Here is a 26,051-nt window from a genome sequence, read left to right as displayed (position 1 = left end):
GAGGTTCTTTGTAAGCCATCTGGCTTCCATGAGAGATTCGTTCATGAGGCTATCCACATATACAAGCACAGAGACAATTTCAACCGAGAAGATGGATTCTATCTTAGCAATCATTGGAAAGATTTGATAAATCATTTCAGTTCTTGATTGATTGTTCATGCTTACAGTGGCTTTCAGACAGCATACATTATAAAAAATTTCGTCTCCCCCCTCCTATTTAAAAAAAAATAGATGGACTAGTCCTGGGCAAACAGCCAATCGCTGCGCGTGACGCCAACGTTTTTTTTATTATAAATAAATAAATGTGCCGTTTTAAAAATAAATTTATGCAAACCGACACACCTGATGATGACCGTTTGAGTTATGGTCGAAACGTCGTGAGAATTTTTTATTGTTTTATATATATTTTGTTATTTTGTTGTTTCTCTTCAACGTGACTTTACCGAAAAAACTAAGAATATGAATTAGTTTAATGTTTGGTTCGATTTAGAACATCTTTTCAATGGTTGCTTAATTTGAAACCACCTTCTCGGTTGAAATTGTGTCTGTGTTTGTAGATCTGAATTGCCTCGTGAACAAATCTCTGATAAAAACTCGTGGGTTTGCAAAGAACCTTGGTATCGGATAAAATTATATCGTGATCACCCACAGCGTTGTAACAGTGATCAGCTACGGCAGAAGAATTCGTTCTGCCGTGTTTCAAATCTCATTTGTGCTCGCGAATTCGGTCAGAGACATGTCGCTTTGTCTTCCCGATATAGCAATCACCGCAGGTACAACTCAATTTGTAAACCCCGGGGTACTGTAAGTCAGGAATGACATCCTTCACGGATGGGATCAGATCACGAATTTTGTGTACTGTATTGAACCAGACCTGGATCTTGTGTTTGTTTAGAATTTAGCATTGAAATGGCTGAATTCAATGCTAATTCCTTTGTCAAGGGGCTTTGTTTCTTCTCACACAGCTTAAAGGTCGCGATCTGAGCGTGGCTTTTTCACTCCAGCGCTGTCCTCCAGACAGTCTCGTCCCTTCACCTGATGAAGGCCGCTTGTGTTGTGGCCGAAACGTGGTGAGAATATTATTGTGTTATTTTATTTTATCAATTTATTATTTTATTCTCATTCTACGTGACTTTACCGAAAGAACCAATAAAGAAAAATAGACATTTTCTATACTTTTTAGGCATAAGCAATTAGGAAATAACACTTACTATCCAGGAACAAAAATTGTGTTACATAGTGTTATCTTTTTTTTTCGATCCCCCAACGTGGATTTCGATCCCACGTATTGACCACCCCTGGGCGAAGACCGTCACCGGTTCCTCTCCATTGACGTCGGTGACCCGTCCGCTACAACTCCTGCTCACACGGCTCATGAGCTGTTCGGCTCCTTTGCTCGCAGGGTGAATGTGGTAGTTGCCTGTTGAAGTAGGTTTGTCCTTAGCTGTTTGTGCAGTTTTGTGGCGAGATGTTAATTCCCTCGCCTGGTATGCAGGATATTCTTCTTTGGTTCTTTCGGTAAAGTCACGTAGAATGAGAATGAAATAATAAATTAATAAAATAAAACAACACAATAAAATTCTCACGACGTTTCGGCCACAACACAAGTGGCCTTCTTCAGGTGAAAGGAACAGACCTGTCGGGACGACAGAGCTTCAATGAACGTTGTTAAGATTCGTAGCGTCTTTTTAAGCTGGTTTAGAGGAGTGAGGCACCTTGACAAAGGGGTTTACATATAAAACAGGAGAATTTAGCATTGAAATAGCTGAGTGATTAGCTTGTGACTGGTCATAGAAATAGCTATGTTAAAGTCAAAGCTTACACATCCACAGAGGCACCTAGTACAAATCAAACAGGATAATTTAGCAATGAAATAGCTGAGTGATTAGCTTGTGACTGGTCACAGAAATGGCTATGTTAAAGTCAAAGCCTACACATCCACAGAGGCACCTAGTACAAATCAAACAGGAGAATTTAGCATTGAGATAACTGAGTGATTAGCTTGTGACTGGTCATAGAAATAGCTATGTTAAAGTCAAAGCTCACACATCCACAGAGGCACCTAGTACAAATCAAACAGGATAATTTAGCAATGAAATAGCTGAGTGATTAGCTTGTGACTGGTCACAGAAATGGCTATGTTAAAGTCAAAGCCTACACATCCACAGAGGCACCTAGTACAAATGAAACAGGAGAATTTAGCATTGAGATAACTGAGTGATTAGCTTGTGACTGGTCGTAGAAATAGCTATGTTAAAGTCAAAGCCTACACATCCACAGAGGCACCTAGTACAAATCAAACAGGATAATTTAGCATTGAAATAGCTGAGTGATTAGCTTGTAACTGGTCACAGAAATGGCTATGTTAAAGTCAAAGCCTACACATCCACAGAGGCACCTAGTATAAATCAAACAGGAGAATTTAGCATTGAAATAACTGAGGGATTAGCTTGTGACTGGTCATAGAAATAGCTATGTTAAAGTCAAAGCCTACACATCTACAGAGGCACCTAGTACATGGACGCCAAAGAGGCTGCAACAACTCGACTATCATATAGTAAACCGATGTGAAAAAACCTAAGTCTAAATTACATCAATATAATAAATGTACTCAATATATTCTTCAATAAGCTGAGCTATGAACAGTAACTGGGTATACACTACACTATATATTGAATACCATATAGTAAACCAATAACAAACTAAAATATAAACTACCTCAATGTTATCAATAAACTCTATATATTATCCAATCAGCTAAGCTACCAACAATAAGTCGTTATATATCACAATGCTATATGGCGAAAAAATGGGTGGATTCTTACCCTCAACTTCAGCACCACGGATAGCTATGAGCCCCGTTCAGGTGGACGAGTTTATCCATGGTTGGAACGGAGGAGGGAGAGAGAGACAGCTGCAAGGTGCTGTTATACTCCATATTGTAAACCATACCATTCACTGTGGTGTGAGAGGTATTAAGAGTCAATGCCAGCGAAAGAGCTGCGGTCTGAAGGTCATCGTAAAATACAATTAATTAAGAACCGAAATGGTTTAAAACATCTTTCCAATGGTTACTAAGCCAGAATCCATCTTCTCGGTTGAAATTGTCTCTGTGCTTGTATATGTGAATGGCCTCATGAACGAATCTCTCATGGTAGCCGGTTTGTTTGCAACCTCCGTCTTGGAGAAGTCAATGTCATGTGAGCCCACTGAATTATAACAGTGATCCGCCACAGCAGAGGAGTTCGTTCTACCGTGTTTCAAGTCTGCTTTATGTTCGCGGATGCGGTCCGAGATATGTCGTTTGGTTTTTCCAATGTAGCTACTACCACAGAGGCACTTTAGTTGACTTCTCCAAGACGGAGGTTGCAAACCAACCGGCTACCATGAGAGATTCGTTCATGAGGCCATTCACATATACAAGCACAGAGACAATTTCAACCGAGAAGATGGATTCTGGCTTAGTAACCATTGGAAAGATGTTTAAACCATTTCGGTTCTTAATTAATTGTATTTTACGATGACCTTCAGACCACAGCTCTTTCGCTGGCATTGACTCTTAATACCTCTCACACCACGGTTAATGGTATGGTTTACAACATGGAGTACAACAGCGCCTCGCAGCTGTCTCTCTCCCCCTCCTCCGTTCCGACCATGGATGAACTCGTCCGTCTGAACGGGGCTCGTAGCTATCCGTGGTGCTGAAGTTGAGGGTTAGAATCCACCCATTATTTCGCCATATAGCATTGTGATATATTACGACTTATTGTTGGTAGCTTAGCTGATTGGAGAATATATAGAGTTTAATGATAACATTGAGGTAAATTTTGATTTAAAGCTTTCGTGACTGCAGTAATTCATATTCTTAGTTTTTTCGGTAAAGTCACGTTGAAGAGAAACAACAAAATAACAAATATATATAAAACAATAAAAAATTCTCACGACGTTTCGACCATAACGCAAACCGACACACCTGATGATGACCGTTTGCGTTATGGTCGAAACGTCGTGAGAATTTTTTATTGTTTTATATATATTTGTTATTTTGTTGTTTCTCTTCAACGTGACTTTACCGAAAAAACTAAGAATATAACATTGAGGTATAAGAATAGGTTTTACCCTTTTAACTGGCACAAAAAATAACATTGAGGTAGTTTATATTTTATTTTTTTATTGGTTTACTATATGGTATTCATTATAGAGTGTAGTGTATACCCAGTTACTGTTAATAGCTCAGCTTATTGAAGAATATTTTGAGTACATTTATTATATTGATGTAATTTAGACTTAGGTTTTTTCACATCGGTTTACTATATGATAGTTGAGTTGTTGCAGCCCTTTTGGCGTCCATGTACTAGGTGCCTCTGTAGATGTGTAGGCTTTGACTTTAACATAGCTATTTCTATGACCAGTCACAAGCTAATCCTTCAGTTATTTCAATGCTAAATTCTCCTGTTTGATTTATACTAGGTGCCTCTGTGGATGTGTAGGCTTTGACTTTAACATAGCCATTTCTGTGACCAGTCACAAGCTAATCACTCAGATATTTCAATGCTAAATTCTCCTGTTTGATTTGTACTAGGTGCCTCTGTGGATGTGTAGGCTTTGACTTTAACATAGCTATTTCTACGACCAGTCACAAGCTAATCCTTCAGTTATTTCAATGCTAAATTCTCCTGTTTGATTTATACTAGGTGCCTCTGTGGATGTGTAGGCTTTGACTTTAACATAGCCATTTCTGTGACCAGTCACAAGCTAATCACTCAGATATTTCAATGCTAAATTCTCCTGTTTGATTTGTACTAGGTGCCTCTGTGGATGTGTAGGCTTTGACTTTAACATAGCTCTTTCTATGACCAGTCACAAGCTAATCCCTCAGTTATTTCAATGCTAAATTCTCCTGTTTGATTTGTATAGGTGCCTCTGTGGATGTGTAGGCTTGACTTTAACATATCCATTTATGTGACCAGTCACAAGCTAATCACTCAGCTATTTCAATGCTAAATTATCCTGTTTGATTTGTACTAGGTGCCTCTGTGGATGTGTAAGCTTTGACTTTAACATAGCTATTTCTATGACTAGTCACAAGCTAATCACTCAGCTATTTCAATGCTAAATTCTCCTGTTTTATATGTAAACCCCTTTGTCAAGGTGCCTCACTCCTCTAAACCAGCTTAAAAAAACGCTACCAATCTTAACAACGTTCATTGAAGCTCTGTCGTCCCGACAGGTCTGTTCCTTTCACCTGAAGAAGGCCACTTGTGTTGTGGCCGAAACGTCGTGAGAATTTTATCATGTTATTTTATTTTATTAATGTATTACTTTATTCTCATTCTACGTCACTTTACCGAAAGAACCAAAGAAGATGAATCCTTGCAGTCACGAAAGCTTTAAATGGAATAAAATGCAGGATGTTGTTGTTTCGATCCCGACCCTGACGCCTGCTGTATATTTGGAGTTTGCGTGTTTCTCTCCCCATGTTCGCGTGGATTTTTCTCCCGGTCCTCTGGATTTTCCTTCCACATTTAGAAGCAACGTGCGTTTAGAGTATTTGGCTGCTTTAAATTTCCACGTGATAAGCCACTTCGTTGAGCTATCATTTGTGGCCAGGTCGCTTCTAAAAAAGAGCTATATATAGCTCAGTGGGCCTTATTGTTTAGGATGTTTACCCCTGACATGCGTAGATTTAAATTCCAATTTCTTCCCATATGCTATAATAGCACTTACAGGTACCCATAAATACAACGTCCAAATATTAGAGGCGTTTGGACAATGTATTTGTAATTTAATTGTTACAATTTAAAGCGAATTACATTCACAAATTGTTATATTTTTTCATCATTACGATGAAGGGTTAACACAAGTCTCGTTGCAACGTATAAAAGCAAAACATCAATCAATGTAGCATGAGCTAAGGGAATAAAGTAACTAATTATAGATCAATCGTGGTGTCTCTCCTAAACATTTGAAGGATAGAGTGCTCTTTTGAAAGAGTCATCAGACTCGTCTTTAGCTTTCCTTTGCTAAATAAAATCACGGCTCATCTCGAAAAACAAAATGAGTGTCGTGCGGCAGTTGTCTTCATAGGTGGTCGTAAGCCAGATTTGCTCATTCCACATTCCCATTGTGAGGACAGGTCCATCAATTCCACAGAACAACCACTTATAATATCATTATTAAATACAAGTGTATAATAATACTTATTATTCTTATACACAAGTGTATAATAATATGTATAATAATGCATTTTACACGATGGCTTTAGAGGCTGCAACCCAGAGGCTTGGAATTTGGTTTAATTGCAAGCCTATAGCATTGTGATAAATCAACTAGGTAATGTATTAATTTAAACCTAAACCATCACAATGTATATTGCTACCGGTTATGTGCCAAAATTAAACAACTTGTGCTCATTTAAATGTTTATTTGACTTTTCAATTCGTTATTATACACAAGGGTTTAATAATAAAGTAAGCGTGTGTTGAATATACGAATCCATCTGTCAGAGCCGGTATTGCAGTTGCTGGCAATTTTGGCAACGGCTGCATTAAAAAAAACACAAGCATGTGTCTGAATCTCATACAGAGGCTGCGGTTGTTCCCATTCCGCAATCCCGTTGCTCCACAATCTCTCCATCCTGTGTCAGTGGCAGCAGCATCCAGGCGAAGCAAGAGACGATATCGTCCGTCCTCTGCTCTCTCCGGCAACGTGAACCGACGACAGTGGAGCAAATCATGGTGAGCCAGAATCCCGCTACGCATACACCTTCGATGGATTAACGTGAATCGTGATTACCCTGTACTGTGTTCTGCTTGGCCCCGATTGCAGTCAGAGGCTGACAGTGACGCGCTACCGGAGAATACTCAATGAATGCGAACAATTAAAATGTGCCCAGCCTCGATTGATTCTGCGCGGTCGCTGATCTACGCCGAGCCAGCGATAAAAAAAATAATAATTAGACGGAAAACAGTCTCTAGCAAAGGAATTTGCCATTTATTCACAATGGAGGACTATCGTGAAATGAGTCTTGATACTCGGTGAGATTATACAGCTAAATAAAGAGTATTAATTATTGTTATTACGTTGCATTGAGGGTTTGCTACAGGGTAGGGTGATGCGGACAAGGCTGGGTGAACACGAGGACTTGAGAGGCTGCAACCCGGAGGCCTTAGAATTTGAGGGCCCACCAAAATGCACATATCCAGGTTTATAATGGTTTTATATTGCAATACTATACCATTGTGATAAATGCCCTAGGCAATTTGTTCATTTCAACCCAAACCATCACAATGCCTATTGCTACCCGGTTACATGCCAAAAATTCAACAACTTGTGTTCATTTTTAATTAAATTTGGCTTTACAATTCGTACGCATCACACACAAAATACATAACGAATACTGTGAACCGAGGTGGAATAACGGTGCAGTTTCGGCATCATCGGGCACGTGTGGTGGTAAAATTGCAACGGGATGGAATTGAATGCACAAATAAATGCCTTCCCAGACTCCCAAGGCTATCAGAACACGGACCGACCATCAACGTAATCCGGACCTGCATGCGGACACTTATGCTGTGAATATTTAGATGATTGTTTCCGAGGCTGGATATTCACAAGTTTTCCACTCTTCACTCAAAACTCACTTATTGCTCTGTTGCTCACCCCACGACCCCCCTTAATCTCCCCCTCGTAACCACCACCACTATCACCGTTACTGCCCCCTCTTCATATTATCATGGCGTGGCTATCACTCATTAACCCCCATTCATTCAATCCGTTCACCATCGTCATTTACCATTCATTCAATCCGTCCATCGTCGTCATTTACCATTCATTCAATCCGTCCATCGTCATTTACCGACATCAATTTTCGCTTTCATTGAATTCTCGCATAATCACAGACTCGCCCCCACATCGCTCCCCCTCGTCTATTTCACTAACCTCACCTCCACCATTTCATTCGCACACCATGGAACCGTTCTTAATTTTCCGCGAAGCTCTCTATGAATTACGTTAAAGGATAGGGCAAGATGTCCGAGGGTTAATTCCCACCACTGTGGCTGCAACAGGCATGCGATGCTTGAAGGGAGCGCGTCTCCAATGCCCGCGGATAGCCGCAGTTGTGGCACTGTTGAACGATATTGCGTTAGGGGCCGTCCGTAAATGACGTCACGCGATTTTGGACGATTTTTGACCCCCCCCCCCCCCATCGTCACACGGCGTCACAAAAAGTTAAACCCCCCTCAAATATGACGTCACAAAGCTCTGCCCCCCCCCCCCCAAATTAAACATGCTTCAAATCGCTTTAAACTATTATCATTGTAGTGCGTATTTAATGTGGCGCTGCACTCTGATGTTGTAGGAGAAAACATTTATCAAAAAGTCTATTTAATTAAGTAGAACGTGTTGTCTATATTTATTTCAAGTTGCGCATTTTGGTGTGACGTCACATTTCTCAAACGCTCCCCCCCTCGTCACAAATGTCTGACCCCCCCCCCCCTAGGCGCGTGACGTCATTTATGGACGGCCCCTTACTCGATGGCACTAAACAGTTACCGTGTGGCTCTCGGTTATCCTTCAATGCAGGGAACCATCCGGGGGGGTTGGTCGTTTCATCGTGTTCGCGGGGAAGTTTTTGTTTTTAATATCTGATAAGGAGATATCTTGACGCGCCGCTGTTTTTAATGAGCTTTAATGAGCGAGCTTCGAGCTGCTTTGGGCCCTGGCTGGGAATCGAAAGCGCCAGTGGGGCCCCGGGGTTGGTTGAACGTGTGATGTTGAACCTCGTTCGCACCGTACGTAGCCAACCACGCTCATCGGGGGTGCCGTGTTGAGAATATTGCCTAGTGTTAGTCTATGGGTAGTGTTAGTCTATGGTGTAGTGTTAGTCTATAGGTTGTGTTAGTCTATGGGTAGTGTTAGTCTATGGGTAGTGTTAGTCTATGGTGTAGTGTTAGTCTATGGGTAGTGTTAGTCTATGGGTAGTGTTAGTCTACGGGTAGTGTTGTCTATGGTGTAGTGTTAGTCTATGGGTAGTGTTAGTCTATGGGTAGTGTTAGTCAATGGGTAGTGTTAGTCTATGGGTAGTGTTAGTCTATGGGTAGTGTTAGTCTATGGTGTAGTGTTAGTCTATGGGTAGTGTTAGTCTATGGGCAGTGTTAGTCTATGGGTAGTGTTAGTCTATGGTGTATTGTTAGTCTATGGGGTAGTGTTAGTCTATGGGTTGTGTTAGTCTATGGGCAGTGTTAGTCTATGGGTAGTGTTAGTCTATGGTGTATTGTTAGTCTATGGGGTAGTGTTAGTCTATGGGTTGTGTTAGTCTATGGGTAGTGTTAGTCTATGGGTTGTGTTAGTCTATGGGTAGTGTTAGTCTATGGGGTAGTGTTAGTCTATGGTGTACTGTTAGTCTATGGTGTAGTGTTAGTCTATGGGTAGTGTTAGTCTATGGTGTAGTGTTAGTCTATGGGTAGTGTTAGTCTATGATGTAGTTTTAGTCTATAGGTAGTGTTAGTCTATGGGTTGTGTTAGTCTATGGGTAGTGTTAGTCTATGGGTAGTGTTAGTCTATGGTGTAGTGTTAGTCTATGGGTAGTGATAGTCTATGGTGTAGTGTTAGTCTATGGTGTAGTGTTAGTCTATGGGCAGTGTTAGTCTATGGTGTAGTGTTAGTCTATGGGTAGTGTTAGTCTATGGGTTGTGTTAGTCTATGAGTAGTGTTAGTCTATGGTGTAGTGTTAGTCTATGGTGTAGTGTTAGTCTATGGTGTAGTGTTAGTCTATGGGCAGTGTTAGTCTGTGGGGTAGTTTTAGTCTATGGGTAGTGTTAGTCTATGGGTAGTGTTAGTCTATGGGCAGTATGTATATAAGTAGTGATAGTCTATGGGCAGTATGTATATGTATATAAGTTGAAACTCCTGAGCAGAGATCGACAATTTGGCCATCGCATGAGACTAAAATCGGCGATCGCGTATGAAGGAAATCTCAATTCATGGCCACGTCCGATGCTTGGAGCAATAATCATGTTTGTCCATAGGTTTGCTTGAGTAATAAACCATTACGCACCCTTGCTTGTGCTATTTTTCGTGCGGCCTTCCGGACAACGGATATTGTTTTCTTTTTACAAGAGAGTGGTGAAATAATCATTATGTCTATGTGATGAAGATTGATAATGCACAAGAATGATATTGATGATATTGCTGTTGCTGCTGGTGATGATGTGAAGGTGGAAATATCGCAAGGTGGTGGAAGAGCATGGAATAATTACGACCATTATGATGAAATGGGATTGATGGTACATTAATGATTACGGAGATATGACAGGCTGATGAGAGATTATGGCGTGAGTGTCTCCCTTCTCTCACGTGAGTGTCTCCCTTCTCCCACGTGACTGTCTCCCTTCACTCACGTGACTATCTCCCTTCTCTCACGTGACTGTCTCCCTTCTCTCACGTGACTGTCTCCCTTCTCTCACGTGACTGTCTCCCTTCCCTCACGTGACTGTCTGCCTTCCCTCACGTGAGTGTCTCTCTTCTCTCACGTGACTGTCTCCCTTCTCTCACGTGACTGTCTCCCTTCCCTCACGTGACTGTCTCCCTTCTCTCACGTGACTGTCTCCCTTCTCTCACGTGACTGTCTCCCTTCCCTCATGTGACTGTCTCTCTTCCCTCACGTGACTGTCTCCCTTCTCCCACGTGACTGTCTCCCTTCTCTCACGTGACTGTCTCCCTTCTCTCACGTGACTGTCTCCCTTCACTCACGTGACTGTCTCCCTTCTCTCACATCACTGTCTCCCTTCTCTCACGTGACTGTCTCCTTCTATCACGTGACTGTCTCCCTTCCCTCACGTGACTGTCTCCCTTCTCTCACGTGACTGTCTCCCTTCTCTCACGTGACTGTCTCCCTTCTCTCACGTGACTGTCTCCCTTCACTCACGTGACTGTCTCCCTTCCCTCACGTGACTGTCTCCCTTCTCTCACGTGACTGTCTCCCTTGTCTCACGTGACTGTCTCCCTTCTCTCACGTGACTGTCTCCCTTCACTCACGTGACTGTCTCCCTTCCCTCACGTGACTGTCTCCCTTCTCTCACGTGACTGTCTCCTTCTCTCACGTGACTGTCTCCCTTCTCTCACGTGACTGTCTCTCTTCTCTCACGTGACTGTCTCTCTTCTCTCACGTGACTGTCTCCCTTCTCTCACGTGACTGTCTCCCTTCTCTCACGTGACTGTCTCTCTTCTCTCACGTGACTGTCTCCCTTCTCTCACGTGACTGTCTCCCTTCTCTCACGTGACTGTCTCCCTTCTCTCACGTGACTGTCTCTCTTCTCTCACGTGACTGTCTCTCTTCTCTCACGTGACTGTCTCCCTTCTCTCACGTGACTGTCTCCCTTCTCTCACGTGACTGTCTCCCTTCTCTCACGTGACTGTCTCCCTTCTCTCACGTGACTGTCTCCCTTCTTTTACGTGACTGTCTCCATTCTCTCACGTGACTGTCTCTCTTCTCTCACGTGACTGTCTCTCTTCTCTCACGTGACTGTCTCCCTTCTCTCCCGTGACTGTCTCACTTCTCTCCCGTGACTGTCTCACTTCTCTCACGTGACTGTCTCCCTTCTCTCACGTGACTGTCTCTCTTCTCTCACGTGACTGTCTCTCTTCTCTCACGTGACTGTCTCCCTTCACTCACGTGACTGTCTCCCTTCTCTCACGTGACTGTCTCTCTTCTCTCACGTGACTGTCTCCCTTCTCTCACGTGACTGTCTCTCTTCTCTCACGTGACTGTCTCCCTTTTCTCACGTGACTGTCTCCCTTCACTCACGTGACTGTCTCCCTTCCCTCACGTGACTGTCTCCCATCTCTCACGTGACTGTCTCCCTTGTCTCACGTGACTGTCTCCCTTCTCTCACGTGACTGTCTCCCTTCACTCACGTGACTGTCTCCCTTCCCTCACGTGACTGTCTCCCTTCTCTCACGTGACTGTCTCCTTCTCTCACGTGACTGTCTCCCTTCTCTCACGTGACTGTCTCTCTTCTCTCACGTGACTGTCTCTCTTCTCTCACGTGACTGTCTCCCTTCTCTCACGTGACTGTCTCCCTTCTCTCACGTGACTGTCTCTCTTCTCTCACGTGACTGTCTCCCTTCTCTCACGTGACTGTCTCCCTTCTCTCACGTGACTGTCTCCCTTCTCTCACGTGACTGTCTCTCTTCTCTCACGTGACTGTCTCTCTTCTCTCACGTGACTGTCTCCCTTCTCTCACGTGACTGTCTCCCTTCTCTCACGTGACTGTCTCCCTTCTCTCACGTGACTGTCTCCCTTCTCTCACGTGACTGTCTCCCTTCTTTCACGTGACTGTCTCCATTCTCTCACGTGACTGTCTCTCTTCTCTCACGTGACTGTCTCTCTTCTCTCACGTGACTGTCTCCCTTCTCTCCCGTGACTGTCTCACTTCTCTCCCGTGACTGTCTCACTTCTCTCACGTGACTGTCTCCCTTCTCTCACGTGACTGTCTCTCTTCTCTCACGTGACTGTCTCTCTTCTCTCACGTGACTGTCTCCCTTCACTCACGTGACTGTCTCCCTTCTCTCACGTGACTGTCTCTCTTCTCTCACGTGACTGTCTCCCTTCTCTCACGTGACTGTCGCTCTTCTCTCACGTGACTGTCTCCCTTTTCTCACGTGACTATCTCCCTTCTCTCACGTGACTGTCTCCCTTCTCTCACGTGACTGTCTCCCTTCCCTCACGTGACTGTCTCTCTTCCCTCACGTGACTGTCTCTTTTCTCCCACGTGACTGTCTCCCTTCTCTCACGTGACTGTCTCCCTTCTCTCACGTGACTGTCTCCCTTCACTCACGTGACTGTCTCCCTTCTCTCACATCACTGTCTCCCTTCTCTCACGTGACTGTCTCCCTTCCCTCACGTGACTGTCTCCCTTCTCTCACGTGACTGTCTCCCTTCTCTCACGTGACTGTCTCCCTTCTCTCACGTGACTGTCTCCCTTCACTCACGTGACTGTCTCCCTTCCCTCACGTGACTGTCTCCCTTCTCTCACGTGACTGTCTCCCTTCTCTCACGTGACTGTCTCTCTTCTCTCACGTGACTGTCTCCCTTCACTCACGTGACTGTCTCCCTTCCCTCACGTGACTGTCTCCCTTCTCTCACGTGACTGTCTCCTTCTCTCACGTGACTGTCTCCCTTCTCTCACGTGACTGTCTCCCTTCACTCACGTGACTGTCTCCCTTCCCTCACGTGACTGTCTCCCTTCTCTCACGTGACTGTCTCCTTCTCTCACGTGACTGTCTCCCTTCTCTCACGTGACTGTCTCTCTTCTCTCACGTGACTGTCTCTCTTCTCTCACGTGACTGTCTCCCTTCTCTCACGTGACTGTCTCCCTTCTCTCACGTGACTGTCTCTTTTCTCTCACGTGACTGTCTGCCTTCTCTCACGTGACTGTCTCCCTTCTCTCACGTGACTGTCTCCCTTCTCTCTCGTGACTGTCTCTCTTCTCTCACGTGACTGTCTCTCTTCTCTCACGTGACTGTCTCTCTTCTCTCACGTGACTGTCTCCCTTCTCTCACGTGACTGTCTCCCTTCTCTCACGTGACTGTCTCCCTTCTCTCACGTGACTGTCTCCCTTCTCTCACGTGACTGTCTCCATTCTCTCAAGTGACTGTCTCTCTTCTCTCACGTGACTGTCTCTCTTCTCTCCCGTGACTGTCTCTCTTCTCTCACGTGACTGTCTCCCTTCTCTCACGTGACTGTCTCCCTTCTCTCACGTGACTGTCTCTCTTCTCTCACGTGACTGTCTCCCTTCTCTCACGTGACTGTCTCCCTTCTCTCACGTGCTTGTGTATTTTAATGTGTTTAACCACTTGACCGTGTAACATGCGAGCGCGGCCGCGCTTGTTTTCGCAGTACGGGTTCGTGAACCACGCCTTGGAGCTGCTCATCCTGAGGACGTATGGAGAGAATGTCTGGGAGAAAATAAAGTAATCCACCACTTCGATCGCATTTCATTAACTTTGACGGCATCTGATCGACCGTGGTTCCAGACCTGCACAACGAGATGGCTTCGCGTACTATTTGCTTCTTTCGGTAAAGTCACGTAGGTATAAAATAAAATAAATCACGACGTTTCAGCAGCAGACCATGCTTTCCCACCTGCTGATGAACGCTTGTGTTGCGCCCGAAACGTCGTGATTTATTTTGTTTTATACCTACGTGACTTTACCGAAAAAGCCAAAGAGAATGGATTCCTGCAGTCACGAAAACTTCAAATCAAGATTGGCTTTGCGTGTTGTCATCCCGCCATGTCACCTGTCACAATGTCCAACACATTCGTAAATAACACTGTGGCCTTTCAAAAAAAGTTACGTCATCGGCGATGTTCGAGGCAATGTCTCTTCTTCTTTGTGGCACAAGAAAGGGCCATTGCCTGAAACGTCACCGACGAAGGCGTTGAGTTAGTGTTGTTACACTGTCCTAGTGGGCTACCACTGCCAACACAGCAGCAGCATCACCATCGTTTATGTCGGGTCATCATCACGGGACTTATGGTGGGACCCCTGTTATGAACGGACGGACAGAGCAAATGCATTCAAGAATTTAAATCTGAGTTGGAAAGCGTTAAGGAACTTGCTATTGAATGGATTCACGTTAAAGCATTGCCTTGCAAAACATCTTACAAATAATTGACAAGCATAGTTGGTTACGTGACCTGGTACGTCCTTAGTTTATATAGCGATTTCTCATTTGACTGACAACATGTGCACAATGAGCCGTGCCTAACTGCTTGTAAAGTTGCACTGATTAAGATACCTACAGTAGGAAGGTGTTGAGCGAACTCCAGTTAAAGGACAGTTTTTTTGTATTCGTACTTGCAGTGCAGCAAAACTCGCAGGCGATAGAACAATCATACTGCGATATATACAATTTATAAAGGTACAGTCTGTTCTACTATAACGCGGTAGTTGCGTTTCTGAAGAACAACAAATTATGGAATAATAATGTAATAAATAATATGTAATATAGATGTCAAGCACAGTTCACGATAACGCGTGAGATGCTTATGCAGGCCGATCAAAGACTGAGGTACGTGGGTAGCATCTAGAAGAATCCAGCAGCATCCCAATGCCTTGTGCGATGCTACGCCGAGGCAGCCGCTACGACCGCTTATTCCTACTCGTGCAACGTAGTTCCATTCACTCGATTGCGTTATATCCAATTCGCATCCGAGGTTATAAAAAAATTCGTTCCCTAATACATCCATATCCAATTCGCGTCGTGAAAACTACGCGTTATACGAGAACAGACTGTACAATAAACTTTTATCGCGATAATTATTGTATCATGAAAACTAATCACACCGCGGCGACCATAATCCGGACCGAGTGGGAGAGATTGTCGCTTTTGCCTCTACAGGAAGGAAGCGCAGTTGGACCTGGAGGGGCAGTTCCTCGTGAGATTCATCTACGACGATTCCCAGACATACGACCTCATCTCCGCAGCCAGCAAGGTTCTAGGTATGCTTGGGGTTCACAACGCTGCGTACGGTACCACCAATTCTCTATAGGGGCGCAGTGGTGGTAGAATGTTAACTACCTCGCCTGGTATATACGAGGTCGTGGGTTCGAGCCCGACCCTGACAACTGTTTGAAGTTTGCGTGTTCTCCCCGTGGTCGTGTGGATTTTTCTCCGCATCGTCCGGTTTTTTCCTTCCACATTGACAGTCAAATTTATAATCAAATTTATAATCAAATTTTATAATCAAATTGACAATCAACATCAAGCGTTTAGAGCTACGTAGCAGCTCAGTGGGCCTTACCTGGTAAGATAAAAACTAGTTTTAGTTTTTTTACAGCTGCGTGTGGGGCATTCACAAGCTGACACCAGATTACTGAAACAAAAAGCACTCAGCCTTTGTGCGTTATGCAATAACCAATCAACAGTTCCTGAAGAACTGCACGCGCAAAGGCTGAGTGCTCTTTGTACACGTTCCTGCGAGTGTTGTTTGAAGATCATAGTTTCCCAGCCTGTAATAACAATCTGTTATAGATGGGGTTTCTAGACTTTTTACCGATTTGAATGTAGGCCATTACTTATACTGGCCTCTGTGCAGATACTATACATCTTGCCTGTCACAATGCACACAGATGGTAATTGCTTTGTGTGCCCTCGAATGAAATTAATTCCATCGCTCACGATGCATATGGGGAATCATGCACGGCGACAAATAACGGATAAATCTCATGGAAATCGAACTGGTCCCTATGATGGACACGAAACGTATGAAAGTGGCGATTCATTTTCTCGTGAATATCTCAGCTGCCCATTTTTTATGAAAAAAAATCGATATAATCTGTGGCCAAAAAATTAAAATGTGCAAAGTCATGCGCTTAGTGAAGGTTGTTGCCTCGTCCTGGGAACGGCTGCTCCCTTTTATAACGGTGTCAGAGAATGCGAAGAGATGGGACCACCATTCAGCATTCGTACTGTATTATTGTTGTTATGTAACGGGACCCCAAGTTTCTCTCGCCGGGACTAGCTGTTGTGGACACGCATTAGAAACTGAAACCTCAGCAGAGACTAGCCTAGACAAAAGCAGTTGTGGCAAGTGCTGTTCGCGGCGAACCTATGAAGGAGGGCACGGCGCACTCTGAGGTGGTGCGGTCAGAACCAGGCCTGGCAACTTTTGCCGACCCACTGTCGATTTTCACACTGGGCACCAGGCAGGCCCAAACTGGCCATATGACAGCAGCACCATGGGGCAAATACCCGGTGGGCCGGTCCATTCTGAGGGCCGGTGGGCCCGGTTTGTGTGAACAAATTGAAAATCTGATCAGAGTAAAAAATATATACTGTATATCATGTTGCTTTATTAAAATATTTTATTAATTAATTGCTTATTTATAATCACAGTTGGCATTGAGTCCCCATATTCGACTGCCCCAAAGATTATTCCACACCGGCCCCCCATTTGATTTTTTTAATCAGCCCAAATGCGCCAATAAGTGTCACAAGGCAAAATCACGCTCATATGCTACATCGCAAATCCAGCTCACTTCATAACCCGAATTTTGGCCGGTGTGTGTTTACAAATGCCTGGTGCCAATTTTTTTTTAGTCCCAGCCCATCAACACTGGCACCAGTAACACATTTTCTTGCGGCTGAGTCGACCCAGAGTGCGCTGTACCGCAGGCGTGGAATCTAGCGAGATCCTGCGCACGTTCGGGCAGATGTTCGTCGAGTTCTGCCAGGAGTCGGGGTACGACACCATCCTCCGAGTGCTGGGCTCCAACGTCCGGGACTTCCTGCAGGTTGGTACAATAAAGGCACGAGTATCGTCATCGTCATCATCATCAATCATCGTCATCATCCGCATCTCCGATTCGTACGATTGCCGACGTACGGTGCGAAAGTTCAACATTCATTCATACATTGGACATAGTCTATTCATCTGGATGAAAGTCCCCTCAAGCTGTCACCATACCCCATAGTCTCATGATGCCACCGCTATCCATCTCTCGCCTGAACACGAGCCGGCTTAATCGCTCCATCTCCGCGGTAAGGATCCTCTCTGGAAAGTTATCTTTATTTGGCTGCCGCTCCATCGTTGGTGTTGACTACCGACCATCATTGCAATATACAATACTGTACATTGTGAGCGTGCTTTACACGATGAAAACAAAACTATAAAAAATATTTTACCAGGTAAATCTCACTGGGCTGTATAGCTCTTTTCAGAAGCGACTTGGCCACAAATGATAGCTCAACGAAGTGGCTTATCACGTGTAAATTCATAGCAGCCAAATACTGCAAAAAGCGTGTTTCTAAATGTTGAGGGAAAACCCAAAGAAAAATCCACACGACCACGGGGAGAACATATAGACTCCAGATATACATGCGTCAAGGTCGGGATCGAACCCAAGGCCTCCTGCATAGCAGGCAAGGTAGCTAACATCTCCTAGCCACCGTGGCGCCCAAACAGCCATTATCCTTTGTGTGATTTACCCTGCCCTGGCCCACTTTCATTCATGAGTAAACATTATTACACTCAGAAATCACTTAAAACCATCTAACAATCTATGACATTACACAACAACAAAAACACTCATACTACACGTATATAATTAAGCTATACCCATTTCTAAATGCTGTGGCTGTGGGCAGTAGAGGGCAGTGCATAAACATCTATTGGTATTCGATGCTTAGAGGGCAGTGCATAAACATCTATTGGTATTCGATGCTGTAAGTATTTGTTCCCATTTCTATACGTATCACCTTCACCAGCCCGCACTGACCAGCGTGGTGAAGTATGGTAAGCACGGTTGGCTACGTACGATGCGAACGAAGTTCAACGTACATACATACGTGCAAATCAAGAGGAGAGAGCTGTGGATGAGACATGCCGGTGAGTGATCTGATGAACGCGAGATAAGCGAGCAGGGCGGTGACAGGTCATCACGGGAGTGCGGCTGAGCCCTTTCAGAAGTTAGCGGTTAGAGTCCCACATCCACCCTGGTTAATAAACTCTGCGTATGTACCAGCTGTACATTCCCGTCTGCTTCGCAGCGGACGTTGCAGATCCCGTGACATGGTCCAAAGTTGCCAAAAAATGTGACATTACCCTAGGAGAATTACTCATTTGGGAAACGCAGAGCATCATCACCGCCTCTACTTTGAAGACATGGCAGAACCCTCCTGAAGAGGAGTCTTGAGGCTCAGTGAGGCTTTCCTGTGTAAATAAATATTATTGACATGTAGGCTTTCGTGAGCATTATTATCTGTAATAAAGCAATTTTTGGGGGGTTATATTTCGTAAATATTAATGTAGTAACGAATCGGCACGTATTGTCTACGTGACTAATTGGCCGTGTTGGGTGGTGGCAGGTTCAACGACACGCTTACACTTACGCGATTTAACCCAACAAAAAAAGAAACCTTTACTGTGAGTTACATTCTTTAATTTTAATTCCATCGTTGAATTGATTCTGCTGGAAGCTCTGCTTAAACCGAACGAAAGCCAGAGTCGCGCTTCGCAAGACAGGGGCTCCCGTCGCGACGCCTCTCGTTTCCTTCAATCCCGACCATCGGGCAGAACCTGGACGCGCTGCACGACCACCTGGCGACGGTGTACCCGGGCATGCGGGCGCCGTCGTTCCGCTGCTCGGACGTGCCGGGCGAGCGCGCTCTGCTGCTGCACTACTACTCGGAGCGCCAGGGGCTGGAGGACATCGTCATCGGCATCGTGCGCACCGTCGCGAGCCGCCTGCTCGGGACCAGCGTCGACATGCAGGTCGGGGTGGGGGGTGCTGGGGGCGGGCGTCGTCGCAGCCACGAATGGCACCGTCGTAGTGGTAGTGGTCGTGGTTGTCTCTCTAGCTGGGCTTGAATCCAATTAGCGAGGCGACCGATTGCTCTTCCGTGTCGGTTTGATTGCTTGTACAGCAAGGCCGTAGCCATGGAGTCAACATTGGGGGGGGACCAAATCTTCCAGGGGGTCTGGGGGTCCCCCCCCCCATAAAAAATACTAAATTTGAAAACTAATCTCCTGCCATTTCCTGCCTAAAATATAACAAAAATTCACTAACACATAGGATGGACTTTTTTTTTTACAATAATGTCTAATAGTGTTATTGTATTACATTGCCCTGTTTTTTCTTTTTACCTTTTCTTGTTTCATTGTATGTAATGGTAGAGATTAGGGGTTTATAAAGTACAACCATAACCACAATCATATACACAGAAATCTATTTTATAGCAATATATGGGGGGGGGCATTTTGAGCATATTTGGATATTGGGGGGGATGTGTCCCCCCCAATATTTATTACAAATACGGCCTTGATGTACAGGATGTTGAACCCCAACTATCGGCGAGTTGCTGGATCATTAATCACCCTGGCTGCTTCACGATTCATTCTATCGAGTGCGGTGAGCTGGGAACTGGCAGCTTTACCCCGGATACGACAACAGCAGGATTCCAACCTACGCCGAATTTGTGTTTTGTATTCGTACTGTACGTAGCCAACCGTGGCTCACTGGTGGTATGGGGGAGGGACAACAAACTAAACACAAAAAGCAGTTCTAAAGAAATTAGTTTTCCATCTAGATGTTGCTCAGGATGATGATGACGATTACATTGACTTTGCCGATGATAATGATGATAACGGGAAGAAAACAAGATGATGGGAATGTGGAAATGCTCGGGTAGATTTAACAACACACAAAGGTGTTGCTCACAAACAGCAGAAAGGCACAACTCCCATCATGCTGAGTGTTATGTAAAATATATTTGCTTCTAGCCTCGCGCCTGTTCCTGTTGTGATGGGCTTTCTCATAATTTTACAGATTTTGGATTTAAAGTGATATTGCAGGACAGTTTAAATTGATATGCCTGGACAATTAATCACAATGACGATATTGAATAACGAGTGAACTGCGTGAACAATTCACGCGACGACGATGGTCCATTTCGCTTGGTCATTGGTGGGTTTTTTTCGCCATTGGTTGACACCACCGCTCGACCCGTCTTCCTCTCTCGCTCTCCTCGCTATCCACCAGGTGGTCACCCAGAAGGGCGAAGACTCAGACCACGTGCAGTTCATGATCCGGGAAAGTGGCAGTAGCAGCGGCGGCGGTGTCAGCGGCGGCGGCAGCGGTGGAATTGGAGGGGCGGTGTCGATTGAGGAGACCGAGGAGGGACCTCAGGCCCGTGGCCCTAGGCGCCAGCCACGCTTGGGGCCCAGCACCTTCTGCGACGCCTTCCCCTTCCACCTGATGTTCGACCCGGAGCTCGTGCTCACGCAGTGTGGACACGCGATCGCACGTGCGCTGCCGCAGGTCAGGACAGCCGGCGTTAGTAGCGCCGCTCTCGACTTGCCCCTCACCGTAAATTAAACTCTTTTTATTTTACCAGGAAAGGCCCACTGAGCTTTGTAGCTCTTTTTCAGAAGCGACCTGGCCACAAATGATAGCTCAACGAAGTGGAGTATCATCACTTGGAAATGTATACCCGCCAAATACTCTAAACGCATGATGTTGATTCTAAATGTGGAGGGAAAAAGCGGAGGACCCGGCGAAAAATTAACGCGACCTCAGGAAGAGAGACACGCAAACTCCAAACATACAGGCATGCGTCAGGGTCGGGATCGAACCCACGACCTCCTGTAAACCAGACGAGGTAGTTAACATCTCCTAGCCACCGTGGCGCCCACTGATCGCATATCGAATGTTCGGCAGGTGTGGCGACTGGTCCCAAGGTCCTCACATGTGCATTCCCTCCGCCCATGCAGTTGCCCCAACAGTCTCTATGGCTCTACGGGAGCATCGTTGGCTTTCCGTGTGTATGTGTGCACGCATGTGTCAGTGCGGTAGCGTAGCGGTTAGTGCGCTGCGCTACGAACCCGGCGACCTGGGTTCGATCCTCGCTCACGGTCAACACCGGTGACGATTATCTGAATCAGTCCTGAGCCTTCCCTAGGTTTACTCAGCCTCAAATGAGTATCTGGTGCAGTATATAAACATCGCTACTAGGGAGACAAAGGCGGCCGGGCATGGTGTTGGCTACCCACCCCCTCGTTTGCCGTGCCATTCTTCATAGGTGCTCGCTAACAGCACTTGCCCCAACCGTATTTTAAGGCTATGCGGGGGATCTTTGTCTCTGTGTGTCAGTGCAGTTGCAGCCCGGCAGCTGTAATCTGTTGTCCGTGTTCTCGCTCGTTCGACCGCACATGGAGTTCACCTTCAACGGGATACTCTCCCACATCAACACCGTCTTCGTGCTGCGCACCAAGGTCGGTACCTCTAACCCAAGCGATAATGCCCACTGCTCTCTTATTGACGTTTGAGTGTAACAGCGATGAAGCCAAGAGGCATTGTTCAGGCCGCTGTGGACGTGGAGCCAGAGCAATGTGGGCAGTCCGGAAGAGACCACTACCGAGATCTGTCACTCAATCCGATGCAAAATTGTTCTTGAGACGGTTTCAAGAGTTGAAATTAAACTCTCAGCAACTCCGTTCTCGATCTGGGGTTGTTAATGACATCATTAGAGCTACAACATTTATCGGAGACTCAACCAGGACACACAATAAGCTGGCGTCCCCTCCCTCGATAAACCCCGCCCAATTTCTCACATTCAAGTTATGTTCGATAAACTAAAAACTCCACGCAGCGGTGGGATTGAAACCCACGCCTCCAAAGAGACTGGAGCCTTAATCCAGCACGTTAGATCGCTCGGTCACGATTGGTGCTGTGCTGTCATGACATTAAAAGTGGGTGTCTTGCACGCAACAGTTGTTCACGTCTATGCGAGGGCCGCGTCTGGTCACTGGGCTGTGTGTGGTCACGGGGGCTGTGTGTGTGGTCACGGGGATGTGTGTGGTCACTGGGGCTGTGTGTCTGGTCACTGGGGCTGTGTGTGTGGTCACTGGGGCTGTGTGTGTGGTCACTGAGGCTGTGTGTGGTCACTGGGGCTGTGTGTGGTCACTGGGGCTGTGTGTGTGGTCACTGGGGCTGTGTGTGGTCACTGGGGCTGTGTGTGTGGTCACTGGGGCTGTATGTGGTCACTGGGGCTGTGTGTGGTCACTGGGGCTGTGTGTGTGGTCACTGGGGCTGTGTGTGGTCACTGGGGCTGTGTGTGGTCACTGGGGCTGTGTGTGTGGTCACTGGGGCTGTATGTGGTCACTGGGGCTGTGTGTGGTCACTGGGGCTGTGTGTGTGGTCGTCGCCCGCAGGAAGGGGTTCTGTCCGTGGGCCCTGATGACTGTGAGCTGTCCGAGGATGAAGTGGGGAGCCTGAGACTCAAGGGGCAGATGGTGCACCTGCCAGAGGCTCAGAACCTGCTCTTCCTTTGCTCACCTAGGTGAGCGGGTTATCATCATGGCCACCACCGTAGTCATCAGCACCATCATCATCGGTGGTGGTGGTGGCTCTAATTATTTAACCTGTGCTGCTGGTTGTGATAGTGCTGCTGCTGGTGGTGGCAGTTGTGGGCGACTGTGGTGGTCATAATGGAAGCAGCGATGATGGTGGTGGCGTTGGCGGTGACCGTGGTTACTGGTGGCTGCGGCGGCGGTGTCTGTAATGCGACCACGTCTACCGCCCTTCGATGACCAACCCCCCCCCCCCCCTTTGCGACGGTGGGGCTCCTCCTGCCGGTGCCGGTGGCGGGCGCCAGCGTGATGAACCTGAGCGCGCTGCTTCGCCGCGGGCTGTGCCTGAGCGACCTGCCGCTGCACGACGCGAGCCGCGAGCTGGTGCTGCTGGGCGAGCACTTCCGCGAGGAGTACCGGCTGACGGCTGCCCTCGAGGAGCTCACCGACCGGCTGCAGCACGCTCTGCGCGCCCTCGACGACGAGAAAAAAAAGACCGACCGGTGCGAGACGTCCACTTGAACGCACGCACGCACGCGGACACAAGGAGACAAGGAGACACAGGTTGCCCCCCGCTCCCCACACGGACGTTAGCGAGCGCCTACGGAGCCAGGCACGAGCCACGTACGGAGGATGATGTGGCCAGCGCCGGGGGCCGAAGGCCGCTTTTTGTCTCTCCCACCCACCGCCGATGTCGAACAAAATTCGCTGGAGACTCCTCTGAGGCCGAGTCGACTTGGAAAGAGACCCCGGGAGCCAGTTCAGATTATCCATAGTAAAGTTGATTTTTTGGGGGGGGGAGTTAGATTGCGGTAAATATATCACCGCTGATGATGGCCATGGCCAGTGATCGACCCAGGAGGTAAACGCCCCTTTGAGGTGACTGCGGCACTCGGCGCAGGTTGTTGAATGCGAGGAGCTTAGAGTTAAAGCACAATGAGAGATATGCTGCATTGCCCTCTGTTGCCCGTGACATAGTGCCCCACAGCCTATTGCATCCTGTTTGTGCGTGGTGGTGGTCACCCATCCGTGTACTATCCAGGATCATCCTCAACTTTAGACTTAAAACTTTCGTGACTGCAGGATTTAATATTCTTTGGTTCTTTTGGTAAATTCACGTAGATAGAAAAAATGAAAGTAAATAAAATTAAAATTACGACGTTTCGATCACAACACAAGCGATCGTCATTTTTTTGTTTCCTCCTGATGACGATCACTTTTGTTGTGATCGAAACGTCGTAGTTTTGATTTTATTTACTTACATTTTTTCTATCTACGTGACTTTACCGAAAGAACCAAAGAATAGGATCATCCTTGCTGAGCTTCCGAGATTCCACAGGTTCGCAAGCGTTATCTCATCTATATTATTTTGCTGCTATAAATTTTGATGTGGTAAGCCACTTCGTCAAGCTATCATTGGTGGCCAGGTTGCTTCTAAAAAAGAAGCTAATAGCTCAGTGGGCTTTACCTGGTAAAATTATATCATTGCCCAGGTCGACGTAGCCCTCAAAGGTTTGGGACACATCCCGACAGACGTGGCAAGATCTGAAATCGCTGCTATCCTCAAAAACGCAAAGAAATCCATTAGCAACATCAGCAAGGACAAGCGTTTTGAACTCGCTCAATTAAAAAAGAGAGGTAACATTGTCATCCTCTCAGCCGACAAGGGCAATGCCACTGTCATCATGGATGAAACCACTTACAACAACAAAATTCAGGACCTTCTTAATGATGGCAGCCATACCAAAATCAATAGGGATCGCACCAACTGCCTAGCTACTAAAACCAACAATATCATCACTAATTCGACTTCTCTAATCGAACCGACCAAGCAGCTCTCTCTAAAACCTTCGGCTGCTAGACCACCTAGGTTTTATGACCTTCCAAAAATCCACAAAGAAGGTATTCCTGTGTGTCCTATCGTCTCCACCATTAACTCACCCACCTACAAACTGGCCCAATTTCTGTCTGAGACCCTGCTTCCTTTCACGGGCAAGACCATCTCAGCTGTACTTAGCTCACTTGGTTTCTCTAATCAAGGACATCTCACTGTCTCCAGATGATTGCTAGTCCGTTTCGGTGTAGTCTCCCTGTTCACCAAGGTACCTGTACCTTATACCATTGCAATCATTGAAGACTTGGTCCAACAGGGACTAAATCCAGATGTACCAACTTTGGTAAGGCACTGCCTTACCAACACTTACATCACCTGGAATGGTACATTCTACAAACAAAATGAGGGTACCCCAATGGGTTCTCCCTTATCGCCAGTGGTTGCGAATGTTTTCATGGAGAAATTTGAGACAGATGCCATCCAGACACCCTACATCCTTCCTTGTGGAAGAGATACGTAGATGACACGTTCGTCATCTGGCCACATGGCCTGCCAGCACTGAACCAATTTCTCAACCACATCAATTCCATACACCCATCTATTAAATTCACCATGGAAGTGGAAAATGATGGCAAGCTACCATTCCTGTATGTTTTGATCGAGAAGAGACCTGATGGCTTGTTCGGGCACTGTCTACAGGAAGGCCACCCACATGGATGCCTATCTAAAGCCTGACTCCCACCACCATCCCTCATCAAAACACTACACCATAGGGCCCGTTGCATCTCCGACCAGTACCACCTAGCCAGTGAACTGGAGCACGTACACCAAGCCCTTAGGATGAATGGATATTCTGACCGTACAATCCGCAAAGCTGTCTCCCCAGCTATGGGGAGACAACCATCTGAGAATCCAATCAAACCCATCATTTTGCCATATATAGCAGGGGTTACCAAAACTATTTCCAAAATCTTAAACAAACACAAGATCCAGGTTCGTTTCATCACAGTACACAAAATCCGTGAGTTGATCCCATGTATAAAGGATGTGATTTCTGACATGCAGTACCCTGGTGTCTACAAACTGAGTTGTGGTTGCGGCAGCAGTTACATTGGGGAAACGAAACGACATCTCTCAGACCGCGTTCGCGAACATAAGGCAGATCTGAAACACGGTAGGACCAATACCTCTGTCGTTGCTGATCATTGTTTTAACACTGAACTCACACAAATTGTATTTTTCCAAGACGGAGGTACTCTGCAAACCCACCGGCTATCATCAAAGATTTGTTCATGAAGCCCACCAGATACATAAATACAGACACAACTTCAACCGAGAAGATGGGTACAAACTGAGCA

The 26,051-nt window shown here is 46.1% G+C and overlaps 1 protein-coding gene across 3 annotated transcripts in view; it reads left to right on the top strand.

Moving 5' to 3' along the window:
* Window positions 1-6,580: 6,580 nt before the first annotated feature.
* Window positions 6,581-26,051, top strand: part of GUCY1B1 (guanylate cyclase 1 soluble subunit beta 1) — a 32,117-nt gene continuing 12,646 nt past the window's right edge. The window contains exons 1-9 of one of the 3 annotated variants that reach the window (XM_032976995.2): window positions 6,581-6,737; window positions 13,904-13,977; window positions 15,410-15,510; window positions 17,186-17,304; window positions 19,086-19,283; window positions 20,551-20,829; window positions 21,666-21,782; window positions 22,722-22,849; window positions 23,165-23,362. In XM_032976995.2, the coding sequence (XP_032832886.1) occupies window positions 6,735-6,737; window positions 13,904-13,977; window positions 15,410-15,510; window positions 17,186-17,304; window positions 19,086-19,283; window positions 20,551-20,829; window positions 21,666-21,782; window positions 22,722-22,849; window positions 23,165-23,362 (1,217 nt within the window). In that variant the 5' untranslated portion in view covers window positions 6,581-6,734. Of the gene's footprint in view, window positions 6,738-8,751; window positions 8,796-13,903; window positions 13,978-15,409; window positions 15,511-17,185; window positions 17,305-19,085; window positions 19,284-20,550; window positions 20,830-21,665; window positions 21,783-22,721; window positions 22,850-23,164; window positions 23,363-26,051 lie in introns of those variants that run through there. The other 2 variants (XM_076053552.1, XM_032976993.2) reach the window with 2 other exon arrangements.

The sequence above is a fragment of the Petromyzon marinus genome, chromosome 61 (genome assembly GCF_048934315.1).
Source record: "Petromyzon marinus isolate PM22_M1 ecotype Great Lakes invasive population chromosome 61, UKy_Petmar_22M1.pri1.0, whole genome shotgun sequence".
Taxonomy (NCBI): Eukaryota; Metazoa; Chordata; class Hyperoartia; order Petromyzontiformes; family Petromyzontidae; genus Petromyzon; species Petromyzon marinus.
The sequence above is the reverse complement of the archived record's forward strand: the minus strand, read 5'-3'. Positions and strand labels throughout refer to the sequence as shown.